This window comes from Amphibalanus amphitrite, unplaced genomic scaffold, assembly GCF_019059575.1.
Source record: "Amphibalanus amphitrite isolate SeventyFive unplaced genomic scaffold, NRLGWU_Aamphi_draft 000587F_arrow, whole genome shotgun sequence".
Classification (NCBI taxonomy): Eukaryota; Metazoa; Arthropoda; class Thecostraca; order Balanomorpha; family Balanidae; genus Amphibalanus; species Amphibalanus amphitrite.
In genome coordinates this window covers 228,395-254,026 of record NW_024882081.1, presented here as the reverse complement: position 1 = coordinate 254,026, position 25,632 = coordinate 228,395, and the positions used below count along the sequence as shown (strand labels likewise).

General features: G+C 50.1%; 1 protein-coding gene across 1 annotated transcript in view; it reads right to left on the bottom strand.

Annotated features, from left to right (window-relative positions):
• The window catches only part of LOC122394360 (leukocyte tyrosine kinase receptor-like), an 89,639-nt gene that overhangs the window by 50,613 nt on the left and 13,394 nt on the right, over window positions 1-25,632 (bottom strand). The window contains exons 2-9 of the mRNA XM_043391194.1: window positions 5,893-6,097; window positions 5,359-5,492; window positions 3,905-4,036; window positions 3,555-3,710; window positions 2,762-2,889; window positions 1,805-1,965; window positions 1,430-1,524; window positions 1,120-1,179 (exon numbers count right to left, since the gene is read on the bottom strand). Of these exons, the coding sequence (XP_043247129.1) occupies window positions 1,120-1,179; window positions 1,430-1,524; window positions 1,805-1,965; window positions 2,762-2,889; window positions 3,555-3,710; window positions 3,905-4,036; window positions 5,359-5,492; window positions 5,893-6,097 (1,071 nt within the window). The remainder of the gene's footprint in view (window positions 1-1,119; window positions 1,180-1,429; window positions 1,525-1,804; window positions 1,966-2,761; window positions 2,890-3,554; window positions 3,711-3,904; window positions 4,037-5,358; window positions 5,493-5,892; window positions 6,098-25,632) is intronic.

Sequence of the window (25,632 nt, the reverse complement as noted above, 5' to 3'; positions counted from 1 at the left end):
CAGGTCAGGTCAAACTAAAAAATGTTGCTGTTTTGGGTCACCGTTGGATATCAAGTGCGCTGTTTATCAAATACCGATGACGATGCTGTTTTCTGGTGCCAAGCCAGCTAGAACCTCTTTGTCACACTATCCGACCAGAATTTTGCTGCTGAGGTCATTTCAGGTCAAGTTAGGTCAAGGTCAATTATATGTGTTTGTATGTCTGTGTGTGTCTGTTTGTATACTGATGTGTGCACCGATTGTTTTTGGGTCCATATCACATGAAATCATGATCTGAGAAGCTTTTACCAAAAATGCAGTCAAAAAACTTCACAAAAAGTAAATTCCGCTTGCCTAAAACGCAACTATCTTAGATGACCTAGGTTGACCTTGACCCTGACCTTGACCCCTGTACATCGTCGAACAACATGTTCCATGATAGGTGGGAGGTAAGACTGGCAAAAAAGGCCGAAATCAGGGTGTCAAAAGCTCACAAGGCCCATGGCAAACGCAAGATGTTGAGAATTGGCCATTTGGGTCATGACATGACCTGAAAAACAAGGTCATATCTCCGAAACCAAAAATCACAGAAACTTGAAATTTTCAGTGGACATCAAGAAAGGACAGACGAGCAGCTATACGAAAAATCAGCCTTCTAGCTCTAAAAATGTTGAGTGCAGAGCAGAAAGACTGCCTGGGGGGGTGGCAACCACCCCCCCCCCCCATGTGCGGGCGAGGGTTAATCACTCTGACGCACCTATTATATTATAGTTTAAACATCAACAAACATGTATACAAACCTAACAAAACGTAGGCCTCAAGACACGGCTTTGGCAGCGCCCACTACCATGAAATAAGAGTCTAATGCACGAGAAAAAAAACGGTACTTAGATGAAGCATGAACGAGGATAAAACAATATCGATCGAAGGTGGGTATTTGAGTGACGCCAAGGGAAGCCGCTTTTGTAAGATCTCACTTCGCAGACGTTAAACCGTCTGTTAGAGGCAATGAGGTCACTAACGTATGAAGAACATTTAAAATAAAATTTTAGATGATTATTCATCACAAACCAATGTTTATGTATATGTTCCCACTTCCCAGCCATAGAAAGCGTGCAATCCACAAGTGCCAGTACTTACGCCAGGTGTCTGGATTGCTCAGATTGTATTTGTACTGGTGACGGTACCGGTCTGGTACGCCTGGAACGTAGAACGGTAGCTGACAATATGGCATAACCATAACCGATGTTATCGCATCAGTCAAATAAAGTTATTCGTGTACAGCATGACTTTGAGGCGAAGTGGAAATACAAATAGGAATGGCATGTCTTCATTAGATGCGTGGATTGGTATATTGTCCAAGGAAGAAGTAAACGTCGGTCATTGCAGCGCCGTGTGAGAAAATAATGAAACGTTTTTTTTATGAAAAAGCTTCCAGAGGTGAGCCTACCTTGGGCGAAACACTCTCTGCTCAACGATAAATCGTCAATCCCGATTGAGGCCTTGCTGGAGAGGCTTTTTGCCGCTCCAATGACCAGGTAATAACTGAAACGGAGACACAAGAATAAAATTAGACATTGTCTGCTTATTCATCAGATACATAGACATAGACATAGACATGTATTTGCGACCCTTCCACATACATTTTACACATCGTGCTATCATATGTGCCAACACAAGCTAAGCTGTGCGGGTGATATTTGCTCGTTTCGCTATAGATCGCCTATAGACATCGAGAGAAGGTCGGCAAAAGATGGATAACCTAGAGCCGTACGGCTGTCAGTAAGGTAAAGTGTGTGTTCACCCAGACTCCCAACTAGCGCACCTGTCGTTGAAGCTGGTCGGCAGGACGACCACCTCCTGCGACCACTCGCTGGTCTTCATCCTGCCGTAGAAGCGCCACACCTCCTGCCGGTTGTGCGAGTCGAGGATGTAGACGGACGCTGCCCCAGAGTGCTCCTCCGTCATGTGGATGGAGAAACGGAACTGTAGGACAAACGAGAATGTCATTGTGCGTTTCGAAGATAGCAGGGATACAACGCTCCTAAACCCGCCCTTCACCTATTGTGGACAAAATCGGGGAGTGACCCAACTTCAAACTTTCAATGCTCATAAATAATAAACGAATGTCTCGATAATAAATTTTAGCAAATGATGTAATTTACTGCAAAATCGCTTAGCTGGTGATTTACGTAATTGAACAATCTGTGACACATTTCACGTTGAAAACAAGCATTAAGTCTGTGACGAGTTGGCTTCAATCACGCCAACTTTGGCGCAGGTAAATGGTGCCAGACAGGCTTAGCGACAGAGCCGGTGGAGGCGTGCACATTTGGCCGTTACATAATTCGGCGCGTCAGACCCAGCAAGGTAGATGGGTCCACAATTCACCGTCAGATGTGTGCTCTATGTATCGTGGTGACGTTCGAATGAACTGCGACCATTTGAGCACATGGGGTGACGGGGTTCGTTCTCTACCTACGCATCAGTCGTGGGTGAGGAGCGATCCCACGCGACAGCCACGGCCTCAGTTCTTTCCACTGTCTGCATCAGCTGATCCAGCCGCCCCTACCCCCGCGTTAGATATCAGCCGCCCCAAACGCCTGCATCAGCTAAGAAAAAAGTCAACATGTGCGTCCATACCACCATATGTATACCCAAAAGAGCTGCCTGCAAAGAGCAGAGCATGCCACACACAGAATCTTGTTTTGAGCGCATAGCAAAAGCCGATGGTAAGGTCGCCAGGGGCAAACAAAGCCGCCAAAACACCACCCGTACTGACCTTGCACGACTTGTAGTAGGGTGAGTGTGGGTCGCTGTTGAAGGCAGGCATTGGCGGAAACGCCGGCGAAACCAGCTCTCCGTGAGCCGAGAACAGGCCACTAATGAACTCCGCCAGCATAAAATGGCCTGCAGCGCAAACACGACAATCACCTACTGCACTTCGGTTATACAGCTATGCAGTTACACATGAGTGCATCAGCTGCGCCCGCCAAGACACATAATTGGTGGTGGCAGAAAATGTTATATAGCTTGATGAATTCGCTGTTAATTGCAGCAGCAGAAAAAGTGCAAAAGTTGTGAGGTGACAAAGCTCTCTGACAAACCTCACAAACCTCCCTCCCTGACGCTGTCAAAGTTTGACTCTCATTTCCGGAACATATAAGAATCTTATCATAAGGAAATACCTCGTGCTGGGTCATGAGCATAACTGAAATATTCGCCTGAGGTACCACCCAGTGACCCTGTAAAGTTAGATGACGCACGCTGAATTATGATTTCATTGTCAATGTGGCAGACTTTAGAAGCCAGTGAAAGTTAGGCCGATAAACGTTCGCATCGAAATGTAAACGGAAGATGTAGCTGGTGCATGCGGAGCCCTTCACGAGTAATGCACTGTAACCGGTGGTGCACCCCCATTGTCCACACCGAAACCTGTACCTCCTGTTGCCTCTGGCCACTCATCACTGGCGTCCCTCAGGATTCTACAGACCACTGGCGTTTCCCAGGGTCAACTAATCACTAGCATTTCCCTGTTTCCACTGATCACTGGCGTTTCTCTTGTTTCCACTCACCACTGGCGTTTCCCACGGTGTGGTCGTAGGTGGGGGTCCGCCCAAACGCTGCCGCCTCGTGGCCCGAACGGTACTTCCACTCGAGCTCGCCCTGGCCCCGTTTCCAGCCACACTGGCCCGACTCAAAGTCGCACGGTGTCCCTGGCGGGGTCTTGCCTGTGGAAGAAACCGATGCTGTAAGCTGAGAGCTTTGATCCAAGCTGGAGTGATTGATAGAATCGTACGGATTATGGGATTACGTTACTTATGTCATGATTAGGCATCTCCCGAATTAGTGATCTTATTTATCTACGGTCTTCCGAGGCCAGACCTCGTCAATGTGTTACAGAAAAGCTCGGCGTGGAACTGACCGCATCCCTGGTCCTCGGACTCGTCCTCGCCGTCGTGGCAGTCTCTCTTGATGTTGCACACGTCGTCGGCGCTCAGACACTTGTTGTTGTAGCACTGGAAAAAGTCGCACGGCTGCTGCGTCGGCTGCGTTTCTGAAACGGGCGGAAATTTCATAATGTCGTGCTTTCAATGAATAAGTTATTATTTCATTAAGACATTTCATATCTACATACAGCGAGACGACGCGTGAATCCCTATACCTACCTGTTGTGCTATACTGTGAGCGCTGGTTTCTCTGGTCTGCTTTACCATGAACCTCCAAATCTGATGTGCTGTTGGTTATGTGTAGTGTTAAAATGGGTTTACTATGTCTGGCGTTGTGTCCTTCGTGTCTGTTATTGGTGCTGTGCCGTGTGCTCCCGGTGTGCAGTATCATGCAATGTTGTGTGTCCCAATGTGCAATGTTGTGCTGCTGTGCTGTGCTCCTGATGTGCAGCATTGTGCAGTGTCGTGCGCTCTCATGTGCAGTGTTTTGCGCGTTTCCTGCCACTAGCCGTGGCGTGTGGCACGCGCTCTGGCTCTGACCCGGCCCCGGTACAGGGTGACACGACAGCGCCGTCAGCACGCGGCCGTCAATGGCTCCCGACACGGCGGATAATCGCAGCGCCTGCCGCGGGCACGCCGGCCAGACAGACAGGGGATGGGGGGCTCCGGCATTACCGGTCACAGACGGGGGGGGGGGCTCCGGCATTACCGGTCACAGACGGGGGGGGCGGGTGGCATTACCGGTCACAGACGGGGGGACTAAATTCCCGGACAGACGGGGACGGGGGACGACATTAGCGGATTCAGACTGGGGAGCAGGTCACCCGACAGACCAGCGGACTCGTGGACCGGACATATGCCATTGGACAGAGGCTATAGCCAATACAGGCTGGCGGACACAGACCAACGGACACAGACCAGATGCAGACCAGTGCAGCGGTAGAGCCATCAGACCATCGGACACATGAACCAACGGACAGAGGTCATTGGACACAGATCAGCGGTCAAATATCGGCAAACACAGACCAGCGGACACATGAAACACCGGACAGACATGTTTTATGAAGATGTCATCATCGACGCACATACAGAACCTGAACCAATCACACAAAAATACACTAAGCGCTTTACGCTGACGACCTGACAATGGCAAGGTGCCATCTACGGCAGCGACAACAGCGGTACGGGTCGCCCACAATACTCTGACATGGACCACCTGTGTGGGGAGGTAGCGGGGGGGGGACACTCCCGAGCAGGTGTGGGCCGTCTCAGACCGCAGAGGCAGCCGTCGTGCGCTAAGCCCAGCTGAGGCGGGTTTACGGAGTCGGCAGCAGGCAGGCGCCGCTGTACAAGGTGCCCACTATTCGGGCGTGTGCCAATGCAGTTCGCACAATAAGGGACTGTTTCTTTGACAACCCCTGCCACTCACCTCTCATACAGTCCTTCAGAAGAATGTTGTCGATCCCGATGTGATTTGGAGTCTTACCGCCGAGGTCTTTCATCTCAATGATCAAATGAAAACGTTCCCTGATTTTACTTATTTTCTCTGTAAACTTGTTCCACCTGAAACGCGACATTTCGGTCCGTCACACTTCACGTGCCTGCTGAATCGCCAATGTCGTATTTGATGTTTACCTTAGGAAGTTCAACAGCCCCCTCGCACTAACACATGTATGTCAATTGCTAACATTTTGATGATAAAGTAATGTGTAATGTGTTGATTTACCTTGCTAAGTAAACTCCTTTACGATGCATTGTTACCAACAATTTATGTAGAAACAAAAACGTTAAAATAGACCTAAATAAAATCACACGCTAAACCCTTATGAAATAAGACACTGATCGCATAATATGTTAAAAATTACGCAAAATCCCATGCTCACAAATCTATGGAAAGGAACATCCCTATCCGCTTAGTCATCTAAATTTAGGGCTATAAAAGCAGGCAGATTTTTTTACTCACTCTCCGGATGTGTGTTTGGGGTGCCAGGACATGTAGACCGGATCGCCGTGCTCCTTGTTGATGACGATGGCGATCTTGGTGCGCCTCAGGGTGTGGGAACAGATGTCCATCTCTATCCGGCAGTCTTCGCCGGACTCCTCGTACCAGGGCGACCAGATCTGCGCCTGCGTCACGTTCCGGTGGCTGCTCATGAGCAGATAGTGACCTGCCGGGCAGAGAAGACGGAGGAGAGGGTCAGATAGGCGAAAAGGGTGTAACGTTTACTGGGTCACTGGGGTAAGTGTTGTGACGTCACAGAGCAGGGTATACCAGAGCAATGTGAAAAATGGACAGACGAGACCAGATCACGCCACTGTGAAATGTTCACGTTGATGGCTCGGTAACGATGGACGGTTATGCATGGGTGTCGGGTATTTACAGGCAATTGCAGGGGAGAAGAGAAATAGGCGGGGGGGGGGGGGGAGAGGGTCAACTTGTAACTCCCTGTGGTGTCATAGTAATGTGATGTCACTTGCTCCCCGGCCATTAGCTCAATAGGTCCGTCGGTGTCCGTTATAGCCCCTAACAGTCTCGGTACGTTTCGCGCCCGTAAGGCATCAGCTGTTCGGGAGGAGCGGATGCCCTCGACTGACTAATGTTAACTAGAAAAAGACCCCCCGTAATCTTGGCTTCGAGACCAAACGATACTCATTTTTGATCCCAATCCCCTGTTTCTGGTTGACGGGCCGCCCGCTCTAGCAACTGGGGAGGTTTGGTCAAATGTGATCATATCTATTCGTGGTGACTGTTTCGTGGGAGTGGTATTTCACCAAATCTGCACAGAACAGCGAGTTATACCATCTGATAGCCCTTCGTGAAAACGGCTATCATATGGCACCACTTCACCAAGCCGTGGATAAAAAAAAAATACAGCATTCAACAGGAGCGGAAACAAAGGGATGAGAAAAAAAGAAAATAAAGAGAGAGAGAGAGAGAGAGAGAGAGGGGGGGAGAGACGGAGAAGGAGCAGAAGGATGAGAGAGGAGGGGAGAAAATACGACAGGAGAGTGAGAGCGGCAGCGGCAGCAGCAGCTGCTGTTGCCGGGAGCAGCTGCGGTGTCTCCGTCCACCAACCAATCGGTCAGGGTAATTGGCAGTGGACTCCCTGGACGGCCCAGTATACTTAGCCGACCTCCGTCGGCGGGGAAACACCTCACTGACGGTACATAGACTTCAGTTGACTGAAAGGGATACCTGACACCACAGAGAACGCCTTTGAGGAAATGCCTAATTAATTTGTGGCGTAATTTTCATCGTTCGGAAAACTCTTGAATGTCTTATATGTCAAGAAAGGGCTGATCTTATATACTTAAACGTTCACACACCACTAAGGTCCTGTCGGCGAGCTCATCAGCACTTTGCAAGAAAATGTCGGAAGAATCGACCCATTTTGTTGTAACGCTATTCTGCACATCTGTGGACTAACGGCACGTGTGAGTCTCGGCGCCGCGTCGGTGCCAGCCTGTGCAGCGTTCCGACACGACGCGCCGCTGACCGACCGCCTGTCTGTAACGCCCCGGGGCAGCCAGCTGGCAGCGGGCCCGGTCGTGACCCTCGCCCTCTGGCCGGCGGCTCTCCCAGCCAGCTGTTGCAGCGCGCGCCGCCCCAAATAGCCGGCGGCGGCCGGCCCTCCGACCCACACCGGCACGACCCGGCTCTCTCGGCCAAGTTCAGCAGTGTTTTCCGCTCGACTGATAAGTGAGCGGTGCGAATTAGTACTGTGTGTAGGGATGTGGGTCAGACACGAATTCCACGCTCATGTTTGTCTGTTGGCCGCGAGGGGACACGTGCAGTTTGTGTGGGAATGCGCCGGGTGGGGATGGGAAGGTGGTCAGCAGGGGAGCGTTATAACAGGCTAGGTTGATGATCAGTGTGCGCATTGCGCAACCAATAATGGGAGTTAGCGCTAAATAATCCAACAAGAAAACCTGTGATGTGATCATTGCGAGCTGAGCTGTTATGTTATCAACAAGACGAATTATATCGACTCAACTATCATCGCTTAAAAGGAAAATAGATGGAATTTGGAAGACATCAAAATGGGATATCTTCGCTCAGTGGTATACCACCTCAGTCAATAACATCAAGCTAAGTATATAGGAAATGAGATAAACTATGTTATCCAGAGCATCAAGACTGATCAGATAGCTCTCATTTGCGCAATTACCTTCACCTACTTTGTCTATTGTCTTTATCTGTTTATATCATTAGTGAGCAGACATTTGGAATGACGTGTGCCAGCTTCAAAAACATGCTGTGTGCAAAATGATACCATTAGGTATTGAAATGTACGCGTAGGAAGCTATTTTATAAACGTACTTGCGTACTGGGCTCTTACCAGCTTAATGCAAGTAATCCATTTCTGACACAATTACGTAAATGAACTTTGCAGCAAGAATGAACGACTGGAGCTAGATACATTTATAACACGTTTTTGCCAACGACACAATCCACTTTGCAATTAAAGATGTTAACTAAAAGATACTTCAGCTAACTGTAACCCAATGGTATAATGCAGTTTTATTCCATGATCGGCTACAGCTGGGGATATCGAAAAGAATCAATGACGCTAAATAAAACGGAAACTATAGAAGATGAGCGAAATTACCGAGGATATCGTTGACCTTATGTTGGTGCCTGGTGCTCCTTCCCATCACGATCATTTGTGATCATTAGCCTGACTCGTTATGCGTATCATATTTCATGCATTGTGGTTGATTTTTTACCATCGCTACTAAGGTTTGCATGTCAGGCAGTTGCTTACTACCTATGAACCCCAAGAGGAAATGTTAACCCGCGCGGGGCTGGGGTCTCCAGCCGAACGCGCGGGGCTGGGGGGGGGGTAAATTTTACCCCCCCCCCCCCCTGTTATCTCCCGAACTAATGGTCCGATTTGGAAAATTCAAACGCCAATCGAAAGATCTCATCACGAACAACTAAAAACATGTACTTAATTTTAAGTTTGAGGTCAAGGTCAAGGTCAGGTCAAGGGTACAAATTGCAAGTTCCTACAGTATCGGCCTTGCACCGTAGTTGCCGAAGAATGGAGTCATGGACTGAAACTGATCGCCCAAAACGTGTTCTTAGGCTACCAAGACAATATTCGTTGCATACAATATCATTCAGAGGTCAAGGTCAAGGTCAAGGTCAGGTCAGGTCAGGTCAGGTCACCAGAAACAAAATATAGAAAAGGGCATGTGCGACACATGTTTTATGGGTCATTTTACTCATAGAACTCAATAGGCACACTCAATAAGTGATATGGACCACCTCTGGATGAATTTCAGGTCGAGGTCAGGTCAAGGTCAGGTCAAGTGAGGTCAAATTTTGAAGTTGGTTGTTAAGGCCTAAAAAGGTGTCTATCTGATGCAGTTTTTCACGGCGAATCGAATGGTGCTATTTTTGTTTCCGTATGAGGTCTAGAACTTCCAAAAAAGTCATTTTTCAAAATTTTTGTGTGTCGTGACGTCATAAAATTTTGAATAACTCCCACATTTTTGAACCGATTCTTCTAAAACTTGGTATGTAGGTGCACATAGACCACTTCTCTGAAATATATTCTGGTTTTTTTGATACACTCAAAATTTTGGATTTTATAATTATTTTCCCAAAAAAGTCAGTTTTTTTTTTTAAAAATTTGGGCCAAAAACCAAAATTTTCAAAAAAGCGAGATAGCCATTTGATAGACAAAGTAGAATTACGTATATCCTTTTTTGTTACGTCTTGATTCCTTAAAAAATGAAGATGTTAGCGGCGTTTGATCTTTTGCCGTTTTTGAGGCGAAAATGGCGAACATGACGTCACTAAAACGTCAATTTCTCAAAAATTTTCCGGCGGAATTCGCTCAAATTTTCAGGGAACATGTAAAATTGATGTAAGAAAAGGTACTGAAAGTTTGGCGGCGCTGCGCGCCGCCGTTTTTTGAGATATTGCAAAAATTCGCGAGGGGGGTAAAATTTACCCCCCCAGCCCCGCGCGGGTTAATAAATAGAAGCAATTCAATTGACCATATTTGGCAGCAAAGCCAAACTAAACACTCTGTCATGTGGCAAGCACCAGTTGCTCCCTGAATAGTTTTGTTTTCGCTCATAACTCGTAGGCCTGGAATACCGAGTAGATAGTGCTATTGTACAAATACGCATTGAAATATTAACCCAAACACAGTCTGGAATTCAGAGCAATAGTTGTTTTGGCTCTTGACGTGATGTCTAACTCTGTCAACAACAGCTTCCAGGAAATGACTTTGAAAGACATGTGCTACAGATAGTGGCGCAGCCAGGATTTCATTTCGGGGGGGTCATCGCCTCCAAAGCGGGCCCCCTAGTGTGCGGGCCCCCCACCCATTTTTCAGAATCTCTCCATATTTCATACACATTCTGCTGAGCGGGCCCCCTTTACCTGCACGATAACCCTGAGCGAGTTTGAATCAGAACATTTGGATAGAACAATACCTCGGTAATCACCCGGTGTTCAATTTTTGCGCAAATTGACCACGACAAAAATATGTTCTATGACGTAAAAATTCGTATCTTTCGAGGCCGAAATGTGCCTCTTCCGCAATATGCATAGCATATATGCAATCGGAACTGTTGCCTGCTTCCGTCGGACAATGTTTAACTAGTCCCATGTGCCTGTTCTATGTCATCTATTGGCTGCTGTAGTAAATTGTGCCTTTACTCTTCTTCATTACGTGAATTCGCTCACAAGAATTTTTAACCCTCGCGGCACAGGGGGGAAGGGGCTGATGCCTGATGCAATCCCCCCTAAAGTTTTTTTTTTCGCAAATAACTCGCGTAAAAAGCGGCTGATCGCGACGTCTTTCAGTACCCTCGCGTTGATCAATTTTACACCTACCCTAGAAATTTCATGACCCTGGCCCAAATGACCTAAAGGTCAATTCAAGGTCAAATTCCGACCTAAAGGTCGGAAAGTAGGCCAAACCTGGCCGACTTTCCGAGACCATGTTTGGCCAGAATCGCGGTTCGGCGTATGCCGGCTCGCATTAGCGGCGCGTTTGCAGTCCTTTCGTGGTTTCAAGCGTTCAAACATGTGATTTGATGTTGCTCCCATGCATAAGGGTGGATGTCAATGTTACCTGAAGGTCAGGTCAAGAGAAACGTACCTACCGCCTCTCATGGAAAAAATATGAAAAGCTAATTGATCAAAAACAAGGTGGAACAAATCGATGAAGAAAATGGCATTTGTTCATGACTTATCTACTTAATTACACGGGTTTTGCTGCATAAACTGGTACGTTTGACAATTGAAAATGGCATAGTTGAAAAGAGCATTCAATTTTGTCCAAGATCCATTCATCGCTTTTGCATGAAGAGCAACAATATTCTTACAAATATAAACGTTTCAAACCTCTACATAGCAATTCATCGATGGCCTCCATTTTCCAATAGGTAGCCTACGTCAACCTATGCTATAAAATATACTTAGCATGTTCTATAGTAGAACGCATGGTTATCAGTTATCACTAGACACGAGCACCTCTATCATTTTCTCCGATGTTTCTTGTCCTTGGTTACCAAAATATATTGTACTGTACTGTATCTGTACTGTACCTCGATGCGATGGATATTTTTTCCCAAACCAAAATACTTAGCCGTCAAAAGGCAATCGACCGAAATGGATACCTACATAACCCACGGACACAAGACCAACCAAACGCCCACCGATCGAAAATACCCCTTATTCGCGTTGCAGAGCAAGCGGGTCACCCTAGGGGGCCCCATTCACCCGAGGGCCCGGGCCCTATCCACACGGGGGCCCGAGCCCTATCCACACGGGGGCCCGGGCCACGTCCACCTGGGCTCCGGGCCCCATCCACCCGGGGCTCCGGGGCCCGTCCACCAGGGGTGCCGAGCCCCATCCACCCGGGGCCCGGGCCCCGTCCACCCAGGGGCCCGGACCCCATCCACCCAGGGGGCCAGGGCCCGTTCTCCCAAGGGCCCGGGCCCCATCCACCCAGGGGGCCAGGGCCCGTTCTCCCAAAGGCCCGGGCCCCATCCACCCGGGGATCCGGGCCCCGTCCACCCAGGGCTCGGGGCTTGTTCTCCCGGGGCCCGGGCCCCATCCACCCAGGGGGCCCGGCCCCGTTCTCCTGGGGGCCCGGGCCCGTTCTCCCGGGGGCCCGGGCCCATCCACCGGGGATCCCGGGCCCCATCCACCAGGGGGCCCGGACCCGTTCTCCCGGGGTCCCGGGCCCCATCCACCCGGGGCCCGGGCCCCATCCACCCAGGGGGCCAGGGTGCGTTCTCCTGGGGGCCCGGGCCCGTTCTCCCGGGGGTTCAGGTCCCGTCCACCCGGGGCTCGGGGCCCGTTCTCCCCGGGACCCGGACCCATCCACCGGGGGCCCCGGACCCCATCCATCGGGCGCCCGGGCCCGTTCTCCCGGGGGCCCGGGACCCATCCACGGGGGCCCGGGCCCCATCCACCTGGAGCCCCGGGCCGACCCCTCACCCGTGGTGTCCCAGTAGGCATTTCTAAAAGCGGGCTCGTCCAATTAGATTACGACCTCTCTCCTCTCTCTTTCTCTCTCTCTCTCTCTCCTCTCTCTCTCTCTCTCTCTCTCTCTCTCTCTCTCTCTCTCTCTCTCTCTCTCTCTCTCTCTCTCTCTCTCTCTCTCTCTCTCTCTCTCTCTCTCTCTCTCTCTCTCTCTCTCTCTCTCTCTCTCTCTCTCTCTCTCTCTCTCTCTCTCTCTCTCTCTCTCTCTCTCTCTCTCTCTCTCTCTCCTCTCTCTCTCCTCTCTCTCTCTCTCTCTCTCTCTCTCTCTCTCTCTCTCTCTCTCTCTCTCTCTCTCTCTCTCTTTCTCGAGCGGGCCCCCGACAGAAATTTCGGGGGGGTCAGCTGACCCTCTGACCCCCCCTGGCTGCGCCACTGGGCCAGACATTGGAATGCAGAGCAATATTTGCAGCAACCAATGCTTGTAACTTATGATAATGATAATAACAATAATAACAATAATTATAATTACAATTTACATGTGCCATAGTTGTGCTGATTTCAATAAGACGAACAAATTGAATCGCAACAAGGCCTTTTTACTAAAATCCAGGCATGGCCAGGTTAACCCTCGCCGGCACAGGCCATTTTCCGTCCTTCGACAGCCACAAGGTACTACGACCCCCTCGCGTTTGGCCCCTGATCGAGCTAGAGCTTCGCGGAAAAAACGAGCGTGCTGCCCGTAACAAGAGGAAGCCGATGATACCCAATTTTAGGGCCTAGGTCATCGGTTGACCTTCCAGGTCAGGTCAATGTCCCAAAAGTCGGGAACATCGGGACCTATTAAAAGTCGTAAAGTGTGGCTGTTATGGGGTTTTTCGGGGTGCTGATCACGAACATCGTGTTAGTTTTGATTGCAAATGATGTATTTAAGCATTTATACCAGGTCAGGTCAGGTCAGGTCAAGTCAACCAGTAGGGGTCAACGGGTATTCGTAGTACGTGACAACCGCCTCTGACAGCTTCGTAACATGTTATGAAGGCACCAAAACTACTTTGGAAATGTTCAAATGGTTGATAAATTCGAAATCAACTCGAAAAACTAGCCTAAAAGTAGAAACATGTAAAACTCGACAAAGTGAACCGAGGTCACCAAAGGTCAATGACCTAACCTGACCTTCAGGTGACCTTGAATCCACCCTAATGCATGGGAGCAACATCAAATCACATGTTTGAACGTTTGAAACCACGAAAAGCTTGCAAACGCGCGGCTAATGCGAGCCGACATACGCCGAATCGCGATTCCGTCTCAGAAAGAAGGTCTCAGCCCTCAGGTCAAAGGTCATTTAGGTCAGGGTCATGAATTTTTTAAGGGTAGGTGTAAAGTAATCAATCCGAGGGTACTAAAGGTTTCGTCGCGATCGGCCGCTTTTTACGAGTTATTCGCGAAAACCCTTAGGGGGTGCGTCAACCCCCCCTCCCCTCCCCTCCCCTGTGCCGGCGAGGGTTAAAGCGACCTTTCCCGTTTGTCGTCAAATGTAACACCATTTCATTCGGCTTGCTACTCTAGAAACACAATGACGAAAAATAACATAATTATATTAATACAACGATTGATGAAATCAGGGCTGCGGAATCGGATTTCGAGTCGGAGTCGAAGTCGGTTGGAGTCGACATCTCTGCCCGGAGTCAAAGTTTGCATGCCCTACACCTCTTTACTGGACAAGATCACGCTTGTTGACCTTTCCACATCATATTTTGTTGAATCTAAGGCCGTTCTCCTGTTTTGGACGGGCGTTTTCGGCAAAAAAAAACCGGAGTCGGAGCTGGAGTCGCTAGTTGAAAAAATACTTACGATTTCGGTCGAGAGCCTCGCAATGGAACCCTCTTGGCACTTATGGTTTATTCAAAATGGTTGAACTCCTGACTAAGCGGCTTAGAAAAGACTTTTGAATGCATTTTTGTTTATCTTGTTAAGCAGATGAGGTCCTTTGTAAAAATTTTAACATTTGAACCATGCGCGATGACTCCTGACATAGCTGATAACAAATTGACAGATAAATACCTAACGATTTAGAAGTACTTCTGTTCTGCATGCTGCTTATTCGTGTGGCGACCAAAAGTTTAGAGGAAATGCACCTTCCAATATCTCATTGTGTTACTTGAGGTCCAACACTGCAGCTCAAAGCATCTTTATTTGCTTTATGTAGGGCGAACCGCGAGGGCTTTGTTTATTCCAAAAAGGCCGATACAACAAAAAAGAGCCACCTTTCCTCTCCATACTACGGCTAACTCTAAAACAAACATATCGTAATATTTCAGGCAAAGCATAAAGCGCCTTCCCATAGAGGTCTGCACCGGCCGGCTGCAGCCGCGGCTGGCTGCAGCCCCACGGCTGTGGGCTGGGGCGGCTGCAAATATCTCCAAGAACAAGGCTACGGCTGTGGCCACGGCTGTGAGATTTCAAGCTCAATCTTAAGTACTCAAATATAAAATTTTAAATCCTTAATCTTACATTCTGATAAGCAGTCTAGCCTGTAAAAATCATGCAAAGGATGTCCAGCAACATTGAAGGTGGTGAAGCCTTTGAAAACCTGTAATGGTTTTACCATTTGCTGTAGGGGAGTTTGCACTCTGGCACAGAATACTAATTATAGGTACCAATTGTTCCTTCATCATCAAAAGCTTGACAGTTTCAGAAAATGCAAGATGTTTGATGTTGCATTGTCACATCAACATCCCTCTCAAATCAATCTCACCTGGTCATTAGGAGAGCACCTTACAGCTATTGAAGACGAGCGTTCAATAATTCTTTCAGGTAATAGAAAAAGAAATCACGCCTAGGTAAAGGCAGGTAAAAGCTTCATAAAATATTATCTAAAATAACTCTCAGATGTATTTCTGGATTTTCGGCAAGTCCAATTACATAATATAAAACTGGCGCTTTATGTTCTAACTGGTGTGTGAGTGACCGCTAACAGAAAATGCTGATCGACGAAGCCAATGGAATTAGATTATAAGTGAGCATGAACCTTACTTACGGTTAATTCACATGATGGTGTAAACCCTGAACACGTAATTCACATGACGGTGAAAACCCTGAACACAATATTTCTTACGCGAGCTGTTGACTTTACTAAGAAAATGACGTCTTCTTCTAAAAATGTAAAAATTTGATAATTAATCTTTGTTTGAAAGCAAATTTTTAACTGTATAGCATTATAATATATCATTTATAATTTTTATGGCTGTTTATAGTGACACAAAACAATTTATTGCCACTTTTTTGCTATTGACGTAATTAAAAACTCAAGTAGAAAATCAAAATAGATGAATGTTTTTCTTTCTTGGATGTTCAGTGCTCACTAGTGTTTTGATGCTTTGCATCTTGCTTTGCATATCAAATTAGTTTGAGACTTGCTCAGAAGGCTGCTTCAAGCCTGGCATATCACACCCCAGAAAATATGCAAGGTAAGAAAGAAGCAAGAGTTTTGACTAGACAATCACTGTTTGACAGTCCATCAACTTCAGTTTCATTTTCCATACCTAACATTGATAATGAAAAGCATCAGGGTCTGCTGTTCTGTCCCACAACCATGCTTCAGGATTTGGCATTAGATGTCTACGCTGCTAGTGTTTCTATTCTGGTTCGTTGTTTATGTTTTCTGTTGATGTAGGTACCTACCTACCCATCTTTCTTAACTGTAACCCCTTGCAAGGGCTTGTGTAGGCATGCGATGCGCATCAGGCTTCAGGCCTTCGGCCTAAAGCCAGATACACAACCACTTAACCTATGATGCTTCATGAGCTTGAGAATCTATAGCCCACTGCAATGTGCTTTTGGCTATATGTTTCAACTAAAAACAACTTATTATATACTATTTGGTTGCATTTCATTGAAAGTATCCACGGCCGGCTGACGGCTGGCTGCCCACAGTTTGCCACGGCTGTGGGCGGCTGTGGCTGTGGAGCCACGGCTGCGGGGCGGCTAGGCTGTGGAAAATTGCAGCCGTGCAGAACTCTACCTTCCCAGATGTATTTAAATTGCTACTGCTGTACACCTGGATCAGAGCCCTTGTCGCCATATTTGGCGTCATTCCGCTCACAGAATCCACCATATATTCGACCGTCAAGTAGAGTCATGGGACGGCCCGGCAGACCACGAGTGGCCGGCGCTATTTGAGGCAACGAAACGAGGCTGCCGGAGATCAGCTCCCAGCGCCGCATCGCGGGGATATGTTTTAATCAAAACGCTGGATGAATTGCCATGATCGGTGCCGGCTTCTCTGAACATCCAAACCATGTCGGCCGGCTGCTCGGGTTTCCGCGAATCCCCTGCTAGGGTAGAGGGGGAGGGGTCGCTCTCGGCACTCTGTCGACAGCAGTCACGTCCTTCCTCAGCTCGCTCGCCGAGTGGCAATGGGGGCCAGAGGCCTGCACTCGATCAGGAAGCGAGCGCTGGCCAAAATGGCGCTTCCCGCCGCCGTCAGCTAGTTCGGAGGGGGGGGGGAGCGGTCACTTCTCAGCCAGTCGCCACCGCGTACCCTGGCATCTAGAGGTCATGCTGAGCACCGAACAAGACGACGCGACCCGCACATCCGTCGACCTCCGAGACAAGGGTCACGGCATATGTATTTTGCTAAGCGAAGGCTGGCTGAGTTGGCTGAAATTAATTCAACTGCGATAGTATGTCGTTGCTGTGATGCTGACCTGATGGCCAGTTATGCATGTATGATAGTTACCTACTGTCAATTACTTGCCAAGACACAGGTTAACAATATCGATTATTTTTCATCGAAATCACTTCACAGGAAATGTATTTATTGTCTACCTAATTGCAATTCCCATCGTATCCGTGTAGGAACAAAATACAGATCATGTAATCTTTCTTATTCCTGTAAACAGGTTTTTTTGTAATCCTATCTACAGAGTCTTTTGGACCGTTGTATACAGAAAATCCGGGAGCCTCGCCGGCTAGGACGGGCCATAGAGAAGAGCTGTGAATAATAATGTGATGAACGAGCTATGGAGATGCTATGGAGCGTGACGATCTACGATGGATCGGCTTTGGGTATACAAATATCCAGACAGGAGTGGGACCGTGACGGGACGCCGGAAGTACCGAGATGATAATCGTTGTCCCCATGCGCCCATCACGGCCCCACCGGTGGCTTCCTTACATTGCTCCTTACACTGCTTTATAACATAGGCCAGAATATATTACGCCAATCAACCGGAATGCCCAATGACTGGATGGCGGCCAAGTATCGTGAAAGACAATGTAATAGGCGTGAATTTGTGCATTTTATATCACATGTTTCGTGGCTACTTTTCATGATAAAAACGCACAGCACATTTCTTTCTAGGGGGCTGCAGCCAACGGCTGTTTTGCACCCAAACCTTATTTACCGTACCATCTTGGACCAAAACAGAATAAAGTCATATACCCTAAAAATATTTTGAAGGTCAGGTGCCGGAGCGGACGGTGAAATGGACGTTTAAAACATTATACCATGTTTTACTGCTTTTAAAGCAGCTTAGAGAAATTGAACGCAGGAGAGTAGCATGGTTTGAGGACTTAAAATAACCGCCAAAGCTGCTTATGCCTTCAAAATATAATCAACACGAATACCAAGTTAGTATAGTAGACTTCCGACGACTTTACAAAAGTGAGAAATCGCTAATGCAGATTTTGAAAACAAACACCGCGATTCTCCAAACAAAAGGAACTCATATGAGTTTTGCTGAACAGCCATGTAAGTCGTCTGCATAAGTTACATTCAAATCTGCTGTTCTACTCCCCCTAGGAGTACGCCCCCCCCCCCCCCCCAATGCAGATCCGAAATCGAAGGTGCTGAAAATTTCGGCCCCTTCACCGCCGATAACATTTTAGGTAAGACCTGCTGCTGGCGGGCTTGGTCAGGATCTACATATAAGTGTCAGATGCAGGATAGAGCCGGGTCAGGTTCAGGATCTGGACATTTCTGATCCAGGATCTGGTCGGGTCGAGTCCAAGGTCGACCCTCCGTCGCTGTTGACAGCACCCCGCCGTGGAGGGGAGCAGGGGAGGGGTGCCGCTCTGCGCCGTCCGCAATGCTCGCTCTGACGGCGCGGAAGCCGACCATTGCTGGCGTCCGCCGCTCACGGCGCTGATGACGTTCGCCGGCAGCGGGGGTGGCTGCCGGAGCCGCCGCCCCCGCCGCCGCCCCCGCCCACGTGGTGGCTCCTGCAGCCGTGGCCGGGCCATGGGCGAGCATCGACCGGCCGCCGGTCGGCAGTGGCGTGCCCAGAGACCCACCCGAGGGGTGACAGCAGTCAGTCGCAGAGTGAATCACAACTCATCTCCCTATTCAGGTGAGGACGACAGGACTGGCCCCGCCGCCACACCCGGCCGCCTCTGGCTGACCTCGGGCGGAGCGCCACCCCAGATTGTTTCCTGACGCCGCCCGTGGCGACCAGCTCTGCAGAGGCAGCTCCCGGGCCGAGCTGCGCCAGCCTCCGACGGCTGCACGGCCCGGTCGGCAGATTTCCAGGGACGGCACCGACCGGGGCCGACCGACACCGCTCCTCGCTCGGACACGGGGCGTCCGCGGCAGGACATCGGTCTTAGCGCGGTACGCGGGCGCGCTCAGTCAGTGTCTGCAAGGTTTGGGCATTTCAGAACCAGATACAACTAAGATGTGTCAATCATCTATACAATTAGGCAAGCTATACGGAGATGAACTCCCTATTCTAGTTATATAACTAATGTGCATTGTGCATGCTGTGTTGTGATAACGTGGTGTATCCTTTGCAATCGAAACGATTAAGTGACCTGCAGGAAGGTCATTATCGGAGAATCTTCATCTCGAGGACTCGTCTTCGATTCCTCGAGAGGCAGCAGTTCCTCTGCCTCATAGCTTTTTTTTTTTGACCGAAGAACAGTGGGTGGACGCAATGTTGACATGAGACGGTATCGTCACACCGGACGGATCCCAGCCTCAGCACAGGAACCAATTAAGGATCGTTTTCACACCACATCTAGGCGAACTCCGGAGGTCAGTAACGTGCTGCCTGTTCGTTGGCTCCCGCCTCCCGCTGACTGCCGATGCCTCTAACCTCCTGGCGGCTGCCCCCTCGAGGCTCCATCTAAAGAGATCAAGATGGGGGAGGGGCTGTAACCTAAGACGGGGGAAGTCCCGCGAGAGTCCGGCACGTAGCGACTAGCGCTCAAGAGTGACCCTGGCGTGGTGGTGCACCGTCGGTCACGGTAATGCCACAAACGAGAGACGAGGCAGTTATTTGGGGTGAGTCTGTATGTACGCACCGGATTGGTCTCGATTTGGAAAGACGATAGCCAGCGCCGGTGTCTGGTTTCTGTGCCGGCCGCGGCGCGCTGTGATCCGACAGTGATTGGGCGTCTCCCGTTACCCCACTCGGTCAGTGGCTGATAATGGAGAGTCTCCTCCTTCACCGAGCCGCCGACCGCGCCGGGTCGATCCCCGGCCACGCCCGACACAATCGGACAATTAGCCCGGCAGCCGCGAGAAGTGAGCGCCTGAGTGGCCTCCGTCAGCCGGCCGATTAATAACGGACTGACGCCCGGTAATTATGCAGCGGTACAGGCGTCACGAGCTCGCGTGACAACGGCGGCCCACGCTGTGGGCTGCTAAGCTGTCAAATCTCACGGAGAGATGCGCACGAATGAGCCCCACGGCGCGACAGCTCGACAACAATGCGTCGCTCTAAAAGGCAATAATGCCGGCATTGGCAAGCAAGAATCTAACGGAAATCCCACAAATCGTGTCTTCCTATGCCGTGCGATTTACCAAGGCGTATAGAAGATAGCTGAATGTGCCCATAAACATCTGATAAACTCACTATACTTAACACTGGAGGATGTTCCTCTCTGACTGACCATTGTGCACTGGCAAGCATAAGGTTTGCTGCTACCTTCACTTCTGATAAGCCCAACACATTTATATTGAACGATAGGAACGATAGGCACATATACACACCACAAGCATTTGCACGCATGAACACAAACACTCACACCGGCCGCACAAACACATGGTATAAGGAATGAAAAGTGTGTGTGAATGCACTTGCAGACAATTAGCAATGCCAAAGGTAAGGTAGACCCGGACCGCTAAACACTTTCATAAAAACCATTTCAGCTAATAGCAGAATCGCTTCTCGGAAACAAGCACTGTGCCAACAGCCATGCTATTCGGTGAACGATATTGGACGGTGGCGGTTCTTTAGAAGCTTTAACGATCTTTCATGTGTGTATGACATAATGATCGTGCTGTGGGTGAATGGACACCGCAAACTATCGCATTGAGGAGTTTCGAGCATGTTTAGCTATATTATTATTATTATTATTATTACCTCGTGTATTTCCTCTAACCACCAGACGGTGGGCATTAGGTACAGAGAAAAAGTCATCACCCACAAGTCACATGCACACACACACACACATGGGTACACCTACTAGCACCAAAAGCTTTAAAAGCTTTATGCATGTGGTAAGTTGCACCATTTTTCATAAACTAAATATCCTATCCGATTCGGTGTTTTGACCAATTATTGATTTGTGCCGTCGCGGGGTAGGCACTGCTCGCCTATAAAACCCGCCCCCAGCTAAGATGTTCAGTCGGATACGACTTGTTAATTAATCCTACTTCAGCTGATCACGGTTAGATCAAGGTCACCTCTAAATTCGAAATTACAACATGTTCTCAGCTGTGAATAATTGTATGTAGTAAGTTGCGCCATTTTTGTAATCCTTTTATCCTACCCGCTTAGATTCGTCTGGGCTTGATTCCAATCCCAGACGATTTCAGCCTGAACTGCAAGCGGATGCATCACAATTCCAGGGGCGGATCCAAGGGGGGGGGGGTCACATGGGTCATGGCCCCCCCTTGAGGCCCGGGGGCCCAAAGACCTGCCAGGGGCACCACCGGCCTATCAGGGGTATCACAGTCCTGACAGGGGCACCACAGGACCGCCAGGGGCACCACAGGCCTAGCAGGGACACCACGGGCCTGGTGCCCCTGGGCCCTGACAGGACTGTAACGCCCCTGACAAGCCTGAAGTGTCCCCGGCAGGCACGTGGTGCCCCTGACAGGCCTGAGGCGCCCCTGCAAGGCCGGTGGTGCCCCTGGCAGGCCTGTGGTGTCCATGACAGGCCTGTGGTGCCCTTGCTAGGCCTCTGGTGCCCCTGACAGGCTTGTAATGCCCCTGCAAGGACTGTGGTGCCCCTGGGCCCTGACAAGCCTGAGGTGCCCCTGACAGGCCCGTGGTGTCCTTGTTAGGCCTGTGATGCCCCTGGCAGGCCTCTGGTGCCCTTGCTAGGCCGCTGGTGCCCCTGGCAGGCCTCTGGTGCCCTTGCTAGGCCGCTGGTACCCCTGCGCCCGGAGAGGACTGGGGCCCCTGAAAAGTCTGAAGTGCCCCTCAGCAGGCCCGTGGTGCCCCTGACAGGCCCAAGGTGCCCCTGCGAGGCCGGTGGTGCCCCTGGCAGACCTCTGGTGCCCCTGGCAGGTCTGTGGTGCCCCTGGCAGGTCTGTGGCGCCCCTGGCAGACCTGTGTTGACTGGTGCCCCTGCTAGGTCGCTGGTGCCCCTCACAGACCTGTGGTGCCCCTGGGCCTTGACAAGCCTGAGATGCCTGGCTATGACAGGCTCGTGGTGCCCCTGATAGACCAGTGGTGCCCTTGCTAGGCCTGTAGTGCCCCTGGCAGGCCTCTGGTGCCCCTGCTACCCCTGCGCACGGAGAGGACTATGGTGCCCCTGAAAAGCCTGAAGTGCCTCTCGACAAGCCCGTGGTGCCCCTGGGCCCTGACAGGCCCAAGTTACCCCTGCGAGGTCGGTGGTGCTTCTGGCAGGCCTCTGGTGCCCCTGGCAGGTCTGTGGTGCCCCTGGCAGGCCTGTGTTGACTGGTGCCCCTGCTAGGCCGCTGGTGTCCCTCACAGGCCTGCGGTGTCCCTGGAAGGACTGTGGTGCCCCTGCCCCTAGGGGTGCTCATGGGCCCAACAGGCCCAACAGGCCCAACAGGCCCGTTGTGCCCCTGACAGGCCTGTCGTGTATACTTGCTAGACCTGTGGTGCCCCTGCTTCCTGGCAGGCCTGTGGTGCCCCTGGTGGGCCTGTGGCGCCCCTACAAGGCCGTAGGTGCCCCTGACAGGTTTGTGGTGTCCCTGGAAGGACTTTGGTGCCCCTGATAAGCCTGAAGTGTCAAGGACAGACCCTTTAGACGCCAGGGTCAAGTTCGTCGGACTGGCGATTTGCTTACCTGATAACGTTCCTGGTAAGTACTCACTACTCAGCGTCCACAACATATATACACAATAGCACATTCATGATTCATATATACTTGCTTACAATTGGTAAATGTGGTTGTGGCTAAGAGTTAAGATACTGACTAAAAATAAAAAAAAAAATAAAAAAACTGAAAATGGGGGCACCACCAAAATGAAGTGGACGAAATCCGTTGAGTTTTTATTTTGGGTATAGGTAGGGGCACCACTTCGATTCATGACCCTCCCCTTGGAGTTTTCCTGGATCCGCCCCTGCACAATTCACACATTGCAAGATAGTCGAAAGGGCATTTGCATAAAGACGGATCTGAAAGGATGGCAGAATGAAGACGCTTTCCTGTCAAAGCATTGTAAGTACGACGCCATAAGAAAAGTCTGAAGTCTGATTGCGGCTGATGGGTCCGAATGAATAGGATGATGTAGAGCAAGAGAAGAGAGACACCTCACATGCCGGAAGCACGGGAGTAGGGGGAAGAGTTTGAGTAGCGTGAAGGCAGAGGACAGAGTGCTCCGGATCTTTGTCCGAGATGCGCCGCCGAACTGTTGGCGGCCTCCAATTCGGAGTGTCGGTCGCTGCCAGCAGAGGGGCTGGGGAGGGGCGGGGAGGGCTCTCGACGTTCGTCGGACGACGGTTGGAGGCGCCGCTACGGCCCCGCCTCGTCACTCCCGCCCTCCCCCACCCCTTCCCCTCCCGCCCCACTCGGGGACTGCCAAGGCCGAACCGGCAACTGCCACGCAGCGCTCTCTGGCAGGATATACATAGAGCGCCGCAGCGACTGCAAGACGATTGGCAGCGCACATGGCGACGGGATCACTGTTCCGCCCACGCTCCATAGCAGCCCAACACACTGAGAGATGGCTGACGTCATTTGTCGCATGCGCCACCCACGCCACATGGTCCCGGTTCCTGGTATATTTATCTTCAACGACGGCGTGCATTCTACCATTAGCCTCAGCTCAGTCGCGGTAATGCGTTTATCTGCGGACAACATCCGTCAAAAAATGTCATTATTCGTCTAGACATATGTATCAGGTGTCGTCTGTACCCGACGACGTAATTGCGTTTTGACGGCGAGGACACGGAGCTATGACAGACTGTCAAAATATGACAGATCGGACAGAGCTGCTCGGTGGAAAATGCTGGCTGCGGCTTAATTGGAAAATAGCCAAATTTAGATGTCAGGTCATCTGAGAGACTCTAGTTCTGTTTTTGGCGCAATGCTAGTGTTACCTTTTAGCGGGAACTAAGCTGTGACCCATCGCTAGGAGGTAGGAAGGTAATTTTTAAAACCAAGCAAATGCATCAAAAAATTCAGCGGTATTTAATCCCACGTTACAACTACAATGCAACTAGGTGTCACCACAATATAGATATTTAGGTTTAAATAACGATGACAGGAATGGTGACGAAAACTCCTGCAACAGCTTTTAAAAATTGTTGGCATCTATTAGTGCATCTCTTGGGTGGTCTCTACAGAATGAATCCGGCCGAACAGCGAGCTAATCTGCACTAAACCTGACCCCGACACCCCGATCGGTACATACCAGCTCCTGATTGTTGAATAATTTGCAACATGCTTCGGTGCCAGCGATTGCCTCAGTGAATTCCGTGAGCAGCAAACGGCTGGGAAGCCAAGCTAAATAAAGCCTGCATGGCAATGTGTTCAACTGATTGTGCTTTCAAATATCTTTTCTTGTCCAAATTTAGCTGTTAAAAACGTCACATGCACGAGATGCCTTCGGCTAAGTGCACCATGTGACCGGCAAGTCAAATTTGTTTGGTCCAGCCTGATGCGGAAACATTCTGAACACGTCATTCTTATAAAAGAAGTATATTGTGACTGATATGACTGAACGTCACTTGCTAGGTAATCTTGTTCGCTTATAAGAGAGAAGCAAAGAGTCAAAGATAGCGTGCCAGAAATGCCAGTGATAGCGTCAGTCAGAGGTAACATAAGTCGAATGGCATCAGTCAGGGGTAACGTCAGGCAGATGGTATCAGTCAGAGGTAACGTCAGTCAAACGGCGTCAGTCGAAGGAAGCTAACGTCGGCCGGAGAGCCGGTTTCAGTTCGGGAGGCGGTTTCAGGCCGGCGGAGGCTGCGGCGGCGGCGGAGGTGGGCGGCTGCCGGCGCTCTGTCATCGATCGCACTGGCTCGGCGCCGCTCCGCCGACTGAGGCTCAGCAGCTCCGGCGGCCCACCACCGACTGAGTCTCAGCAGCTCCGGCGGCCCTCCACGGCGGGCTGAGAGCTCCGGCAGCTGCCGCGGCCGCCGTCCCACAGTGGCAGCTGGGTCCAAGCGGAGTGCTACAGTCACAGCTGGATACAGCAGTCACAGCTGCATACGTCAATCACAGCTGGACACAGCAGTCACAGCTGGATACAGAAGTCACAGCTGGACACAGCAGTCACAGCTGGATACAGCAGTCACAGCTGGATCCGGTCCTGATTCCAACAGTGACAGCTGGATCCGGTCCTGGGTCCAACAGTCGCAACTGCATCCAACAGCTCCCAGATCCAACAGTCACAGCTGGGTCAGACAGTCACCCAGGCACGGCTGGGTCCGGTCCTGGGTCCGACAGTCACAGCTGGGTAAAACAGTCACAGCTGGGTTCAACAGTCACAACTGGGTCCGATTCTGGGTCCAACAGTCATTGGTGGATCCAGCAGTCACAGCTGGGTCCGTCCTATGTAGATCCTACTGAGGGGTGCCGTTCCAAATAATGGCTGTACTAGTCATGAAGGCATATAATCACAAAAACGCCAATGGAATTCATTCTGTTTCCTTAAAATTTTATCGTGAGCATCTTCAATTCTTAAGTAAATAAATGCACTGAGTCTGCTAGTAGCATAACCAATAACATTATTTTTTTGTCAACTATAGTAGCTAAAGAATCATAACTGGTGAAAGCAAGCAACAGGCTACAGAAAGAAATGTTCCAGGTGGCTCGCACATC